General features: G+C 35.2%; 1 protein-coding gene across 1 annotated transcript in view; it reads left to right on the plus strand.

Moving 5' to 3' along the window:
- Positions 1–8,836, plus strand: part of LOC117099989 (major facilitator superfamily domain-containing protein 6-like) — a gene marked incomplete at its 3' end in the record, with an annotated part of 39,271 nt that overhangs the window by 20,664 nt on the left and 9,771 nt on the right. The window contains 1 exon segment of the mRNA XM_033239516.1: positions 7,219–7,375. Within this exon segment, the coding sequence (XP_033095407.1) occupies positions 7,219–7,375 (157 nt within the window).

Raw genomic sequence — 8,836 nt, forward strand, 5'->3', positions numbered from 1 at the left:
ATGTTGTAATAATCGTATGAAGCTCATCAACGAAAAGTCCTTTATTTCAGTTGTATGAAAAATGGTGTCTCTGGTGGAATTCGAATCCTACGTGTTTCATGCTCTTCTAAATTGGAGTGCAAGTAGCAGTGTCGAGAGGGAAAGGGATTAAGCCAATTTAAAACAGAAATTAAGAAAGACAAAAACTATACCAGAAAGGTAAAGATTGGCTGTGTGGTGATCCAGAAGATCTCACTGAAGAAACTATTTATGATTAGGAGAGAGAGAATAGAAGCTGGTCAGAGGAAAAAATCTAAAACCCCCAAAATTTGTGAAACACTTTCCGCATATTATAGTACGAAAAAGACGTAAATTTATCTGAAACTGTTTAGCGGTTTAAATAGGACACACTGTTACCTATCAAATTGTCAATCAGATACAAAGAATCAAATACAAAAAAAAAAAGAAGAAAAAGTGCACCTAAGCCAATATGAATTTCATTAACCTGTTGATTAAGTCATAAACGAAAAGCGGAACAATGACAACTGAATATTGATTCATATGTATACAATATAATATTAGATGAGTCATTTATCGGTTTCATAAATTTCCATTTCACGTTGAAGAATAGATCTATTTATCCATTACTGCCTAATAGTTTAGTATTTTCCGTTAGCTGGGCATACTCGTATATCATTATTCAACTTCATAAATAAAAACAATCATTGTTGTTTTGTCGCTTTTCCTCAATGGTGTTCTGAATGTATAGGTCATGCGGGCGCACGCCCCAAGAAAACTCGACCCTCTCCTCCCCATTGAAAATTTTCGAAGCAATGAAATCGCGCTCAAAGTTAAAAATCACTTCATATCACCTCATTTGAAAACTTAGTTAACAGTAATAATATGTACGTTGTTATATAGCGCTCTACACGTAAGTCTTAGAACGCTTCTCCACATTATTACCCATTATTACGATGCCTATGGGGAAACTCTATAGTTTGCCGCATGAATATCAGCGCATTTTGCACTTGAACCTCCTTAGTACCCACTTATACTCCTGGGGGGAGAGGAGCAACAGGGGCGGATCTCCGTTTTGCCACTACATTTTAACATTTCGGGGCATATATATTGAAATTAGCGCTCTCAAATACGGTATCTATTCTGAATATGTTGTGCCTCCCACCCCTGTTTGAAAATTTCTTGATCCGCCCCTGCAACGTAGCATGCCTTGCTCAAGCACGCAAGTAAAATTCACAGTGAGGCATTGAAACTCCGACTTCAAGGTTGGGAAACCAAACCGCCGTTTCCGCTGTGCCAAACCGTGTGACAATGTGTGACGTTGGCATATCATTAAAAATTGCATATACCAGACGACATTTTGTCTGTTGTGAAAGTAATACTTTTTAATCGCATATTTTTGTGATGATTGTTTAAGGCACTAAGTTGTTACACATTTCCACGTCGAATGGTTTCTAGCCGTGAAATAGGCAATTCCTCTCAGCTGCGTTGTACCTATAGCGCCAATTAATTTGCGTCAAGAAATATAAAGTAATCGTCACACGTCCACAATACGTCCACCTCTGCACTAAAGCGCGGAGCTCGTTTTTGCTAGACAACATCTAGAAAAAAAGGATCACTCGTATTTTGCTATCCTTGTTGCTATCTAGCTTAGTGAAACGTAGCACAATAATCAATATAACTTTTTACTTCCATTGTTCTAGTATGATGTGTGGACCAATACAATTAGAAGACGTGTAAAGTACATCGCCAGTGCGTAATCTAAATGATTCCAATGTATATGAAATAATGACATGAACTCATATGTACGGCACAACGTGCTGAAAAAATGTCCTAATACAAAAACAAAATAAAATAAATAAAAATTACTCGCGTGCATTAGACGACCAATGAAAAACACTGCGTTTACACGCACTTACACTGGCCTATGTACGTACCCAATTGGGAAATTTAAAAATCTCTCACTACTGTACTAAAGATCGTTGCCCTTGGGGTTTACATATTCACTCCTGAAATTATAGGAAAATCCTACAGGCTACAAGTATGTGTTAATCTTTGTGTGTGTACACAACAACGTGCTACGCAATGACTGATTCATCCTCACTATATCAAGATATTCTTCTTTCTGTCAGTGTTAATATTGTTTACGATGTGGCTTTGTTAACAAACTGAAATTATTTCTCCATTTATCCGCAGTTTCTACCACCTCGGGACAGAATTAGCCCACAACACTCCCCAATGAACTTTGATTCCCACGAACGTTTAGCAGCAATTTACATCTCATATCTGTAGAATGTATGTTAATGCGGGGATGAACCTTCAAAGTCTATTAAATTTAAAGAATAATTGTCGACGTGTGATCAGTCAACTTCGTTTGATTTCATGATAGTAATTTACACGTTGTCTTTAAGAGTAGACTGTCCCCCGGGTGTTACAATGCATTGGTGACGATGATGCTTATCGAAACTAAGGTGCTATTTAACAGTACTACCAAGAGGTAGTACTTTTTAATTGCATCTGACTGGAAATATCTTAATCCTAATATCAATAATTAATTAATGACTGTCAGTACCGCCTACTAAAAAATTAAAGACATTGCGCAATATGCCAATGTATTTATAGAGTATCTTAGGTTGGCTTTATTGTGTGCTGCTCTTGAGCATACATTTTTTAGCAACTTCATGACCTGTACTTTGTTGTCACTCTGTAAATGGAAAAAATTATATTAATGTTCTCTACTGTCCAACTCAGCGTTTTCTCTTCATATGTTTGTGTTTATATATATATATATCTGTCTCTTATACACATCTAGATGTGTATAAGAGACAGATTTATCTTGCAATATTTGTGACACTTATATTTTTATTGCTATGTTTTGTGCAGTATGTCTTTATAATTAAAGGAAAAAAAGCAATAATAATGATGATAATAATAATAATAATAATAATAATAATAATAATAATAATTATAATAATAGACAAAACGAAATATTTTCGTATTCATATATCGTGTTTCTTCATGTCATTTTAATAGAAAGAAGTGACAAAAGTAACATGATATCAGATATGTCAATGTAATTTTGTATTTCATCTCCAATTATTTCCTCAAATAGGAAGATCAATTTCACTTCTCCATTAAGTGAGTAGGTATGCGGGGCTGAGTATTAGATATTGGTTTAAACATAATTTATGAACCCGCTATTGTGGTTTCCAAATTTTCTGTCATGTTTTGAGACTAGTGTAATGGAAAATAAATAAATAATAAAATGAAATAGATGAAGCTGGTGCTTGTGCCCTGAACCATGGGCTTTGTCCACACTGTCAAGTATTATGTGGCAATGTATGACATATGTCCCAGAAAACCTGAGTGTAAAAGGACACTAAGATCATTGTCTAACCAGTTCAATTTCATCGCTGGTCAGACAAAATATACCTTTAGTTGCGTTGAAGGCGAGAGATAAACGGAAAAAACAAGATATTAGAAAGTACGAATTGCACCAAAAAAATCGCGGTTATGGACCAGCGTTCAGTGTACTGCTCATTACAGTAATTTAAAGATTAATAAAATGTTTTATGCCCCCAGTTCCTACTGTGATTGAGTCTTAAGGCAACCGGTAGCCATTCTTAAAACACATTTACATAGTATTTGAATACGAATGGGAAATTAAAAGTACAATTACCTGGTGAGTTGTATCTTGTGCGTTTATTCAAATTATTACACCTTTATGATTCAACTACATGTCATAGGAATCGCATTAAATTGATATGTATTAATAAATAATACCTTCTGAGAACACAATTGCCTTTAATGACTCTATCTGTTTCTATACTTACTTAAACCATGGCTCTATATTACTGTATTACAGTTCCACCGTTAAACGTTCCGAATTTTAACCTTTTAACCTTAACACTATAACTCATCACATGCCAACCACTGTGAAGTTGGTCTCTAAAAAAAAAGAAGAAAAGAGGAAGAAGAAGAAGAAGAAGAGGAAGAAGAAAAAAGAAGAAGAGTAAAAGCAAGAAGGAGAAGAAGAGGAGGAGGAAGGTGAAGATAAAGAATAAGAGGGAAAAAGGGGGAAGAAGGGGAGGAGAAGGAGGAAGAAGAGGATGATGAGAAAGAAGGAGTAAGAAGAAGAAGAAGAGGAATAGAGAATGAGGAGGGGAAGGAGAAGGAACAGAAAAGAAGCAACAGAAGCTGAAGAAAAAGAATAGGGAAACTGTTAGGCCCTACTTATCAATTACACGTGACTTTTCATGTTGCAATGTTTTAACCTTATGTATGATAACCTGACAATATCATGTTCACATACGGTCAATATACAATTTCTTAATATATTAATAGCAGGAACGTCTGGAATAAGGCAGCCATAGCTTAATAAATAAAATAACAGCATTAAGCTCGACTGGAGTTCATTCATAATTTTCAGTTAATCAAAGAAAATTATATTGCTTGCAAACATTGCTGCGTGTCTACCAACCAAAGCACTCGTATCAAACAATTATTCGACATCAGTGAGCTACAAATATTCTGTGTTCCCTTGATTATAACCATTGCATTGACGTGTTTTGATATATGACTAGCTTCTTATTAAGACCAATCTGAAAAACCTTTGTTGTGTTGCATAGATACCAGCAAATAATGATCCATACTGATGTGATGAGAAGTGCGTCTTCCCATCTTGAGTCCTAGAAATGGAAAGTAGTATTGTAAAGGTTTCCAATAATGACTTGCCGGAAAAAACTAATAGCAATAAAAAAACACTGATGGAACATAACTTTAAATAGAAAAAAATATATCCGATAGACTATTAAAGAAGAGACAGCAAGTGTCTGAATGTTGAGGCTCATAATCAACGTGTTTACTCTGCGCAATCACATTATAATACATAATACATATAATATATAAGTAAGGAAAATATTGTCTCGTATTTGCATGTATTTCAATTAATTTCATTTATTATTTCCAGGCAAATCATTTACTAAAAATAAAATAACTAAAAAGTTAAAAGCAAGTCTAAAGATAAATTAGATTAAAGTTCATTCGTACTGCGCCCTCGTATACTTATGCCCACTTAATATAAAAATAGACTTAAATAACATTAAAATTTAAAACACGAACTCTACTTCACACAGGCGTGTCCATATTTAATGCTGTAGTCGTACGTCATGCACATGTCTATTTTGACGACCAGTGTGTTTGTATGGAATTGCGTTTGCCTATGTTTAGAGTAGACCTGTTTTCAGTTTTTACGAAGCACCTTTAAGTATAAATGCAATAAAATACAAGGCATACACCATGATTTTTAGCTTACACTACTGAAATTACGCATAACAAACCCAGCAAACGCAATCGTATACAAAAAATTGACTGACGTAGCCAGACGTACGCACGCCTCGACTCGGCTCAAGGAAGTAGCCTCGTTTTTTCGTTTCCGTGTGAAGCGTGTTAGCATGCCAGCTACTACTATGTGCCACATCACAGTCAATCAAGAAAATGTTTTAAAATGTAACAAGTAAATGTAAATGTTGGGTTGCAACAACCTTAGAAGGATGAACACTGCTGAAAATGAATTGCGACATTAGTAGAACATGTAAGCGCAACTTTCCTACATTTTGATTCTGATATCTTAATGTGAATAGTCAGTAAGTAAGGCACGTGAGCGATTAATTGCCTTTCATTTGCTTTTGTTGTTGGGTTTGTTTTCATTATGGTGATTTCATCACCGATGGCTTCACTTAGTAGTAATAGTTTGCAATGTATCCTTACTGTGCAGCATCGACTCTCAAAAAACCTTGTTATTAGGCCTACTCTCCATTTAGGTTTTTTATATGAGCACTCGAAATGGACACCAATAACCTACTGAAAAATCTGCCAATGGTAGGCCTACATTGATCGTATTATTGTTTGTTCTTTAATGAGAATGTCAGAAAATACTACAACGGGTAGATTATAACCTTATATATTATTCTAAACCCAAATAGGTCTAGATTTTTCAGTTATTACATTTTCATTGTCCATGTGCTTGAAGTTAATACATACTGATATCCAATAGGCTCATTAATGTCGACACGGAAGTGACCTAATAAAATACGTAAGACGCGTTAACACGTAACAACGCTCTCTGCCATATCTACCTCAGACGAGGCTTAGCCAGTGGTATAATGGGTTCGTTGCAGACATTGGTGAATATTCCTCTCCTTTAAGTGAGTGATATCCGTTACATCGTGCTTTCAATAGATGACAGAATGTATGACAACTGACGTTTAATATCATTTATTTCTGCCATGACGTAACTACGTCGCATGCAATTTGATTACGTTGTTGAAGGTTTTACGCCCAATTGGCCTGGCAGGCCTATTTTGTTTTAAGATTGAGAGAAATTCCATCACAAATAGATCTATTCACAACATAAAAAATGATGTTATCATGTATTAATAGGGTATAACGGTGGATAAGTGAAGGCATACGGATATACTGGTAGGTAAAAAATTCCCACACCTGGATTACACACAATCGTAATGAAACGCATACTAAGCTCCCTTGGGGGATACGGTAGGCCTGCCATAACGTTGCAAGAGCTAATCAGCGAATTGGCATTATAACCCCACCAGGTACCCCCCACCCCTAGAACAGTGGCGTAACAAAGAGAGCTGAGGTACCGTACTTAGCTTCTTCAGGGCCCTACTATCCTTGAGTAAAATCCTCCTTCGGCGCTTTTGACAATTTTAAAGAAGTATTTTGATGGGGTTTTTTACATATTAGTGGCAACAAAAAGGCTGATAAATTTCCAGCGGTCATTTGGGGCCCAAGTCTTCTGTCTTTAGCCAGTGACGGCTAGCTGCTACCCACTACACGAGGTAGAGAATTTATTTTAAAAATACCATGTCCAAGAACACAAGCGATATCACAGCGAAGATTCGAAAACTTTATCCAGATTAAAAGTCCGGACCACAAACGTTGCCCCAACCACTCCGAAAGAGAATAAGAAAGTGGTGCCACATATTTTACGCAGACGGGCATGTACGTACTTTTATATGTACCTCCACTCATATTCTATTAAGATACCGATCTGAATAATATAAAATGCCAATTTGTGGCTTTATCAAGATTGCTTAAAAAATGGTCATCTTAAAGACAACGAATAAACTGATATAATGTTGATTGACTATCATAATTAGTTTTCAAAAACATTGCCATAATCTTTTATTTGTTTTACAGTCTAATGAGGAAAAGAAGAAAAGTAGTTACGACATCAAAGTTGTATACAGAGGTTTATGTAATGTTCGCTATGGATTGGTTTTGTTTATATGTATGTGGACCGGGTTGTGCAATGGTTTAGTGAAAGCATTCTCCTTCTGGTATATCGAAGCACTTGGTAAGTCAATTTTATTAATTAAACTTTTTATGTTACTTGCGAGATCATATAACAGTCTCAAACTGTGCTTGTGGGCCTACCCTGCTCATTGGACGTAGTATTGCTGCCATGGATTGCAATTTTTTTTTTATTTCTGTCTGCCTACAAATTCTAATTTTCCACTCATAGATAGTTGTTTTTTTCTGCACCTCCGTAATAGACCTTTCCGGAGTCTCTATCAAAATTAATGACTGAACAATCAAAACGGGATAAGAATACGTGCTTGTCCCACAAAAGCATGTGTCTCCCTCCCCAACCGTACGTATGTTGACGCTGCCGTTTAATGGGATATTTAGCAACACTATTCAAGGGATGTGGGCTTAGCGGAAAGTTAAATTTTCTCTCATTGTGGATTATCAATAATATACAAATTAAACGAATAATTCTGTATGACTCATGAGTCCCTACTATTGATAATTAAATAATTTAACAATGCACAACTTTGATTGATTTGATTGATTGATTGATTGATGATTGATGATGATTGATTTTAATTTATTCTTTCGATTCTATTAATTGTAGTAATATATATATATTTAGGCCTGTCTATATGTTGTTTACTCGATGGTTTGACTCAAAGATGATAATACATTGGTCCATACATCAACCGAGTATCTGTTGTTATTGTTGTGTCTGGATTACTGGTTCCAGCATCATAATTGATAGCGATTGTAATGTATATAAATAATATTACAGTTGATCAATCGATTAATCAATCATCTATATTAAAGATTATTGCATTGAGCTTTATTATCCTATCTGTCATTCGTTTTACGAAGTAGGCCTATATTACAAGTGATGTGCTTTTCTAGTCGATTCTCGTCATTAAATCACCTCTTTAAGTATATAAATCAAGTGATAACTGTTAAGCTATCAGTAGCTTCGCAATTCATTTAGCTTATAGTGTTTACGTAATGCTAAGGGATACACGAACCTGTCATATGAAAAGGTTTTGCATAATTGCTTGACAATGTGTCTTCACGTTTGAATCGTGGTCGTATTTGTCTGGTAGAGAGAGTCAACAAACAGTAGAACTTGGATTTATTGGAGGTTGATTGGACACTCCAAAGTTAATTGGCGATTATAGGTTCCGCGCGTGGTCATGCACGGTCAACTATAAAATTAAGTCAGTGGAATATTGAAATGTTTTGAAACGTGAGAAATTGTACCATTAATACATCCATCAAAAGTTAATTGATTCCTTTGTTAACCGATCAGAAGGAGAGATTAGATGCAGTCAATTAGGACAATTATAAAATTTGAGTGAATACAAAACGTTTTCTATTGAAAAATATTAAATAAAACAGACGCAACATATTGCTTGAGTTTCCTACCTTCTTACCGTGAATCGTCTAGTTTTGATAATGAAGAAACCACCTTTATTATTATTATATATATATATATATATATCTGTCTCTTATA

The sequence above is a fragment of the Anneissia japonica genome, unplaced genomic scaffold (assembly GCF_011630105.1).
Source record: "Anneissia japonica isolate Jap-2015-1 unplaced genomic scaffold, ASM1163010v1 scaffold284932_len83417_cov205, whole genome shotgun sequence".
Classification (NCBI taxonomy): domain Eukaryota; kingdom Metazoa; phylum Echinodermata; class Crinoidea; order Comatulida; family Comatulidae; genus Anneissia; species Anneissia japonica.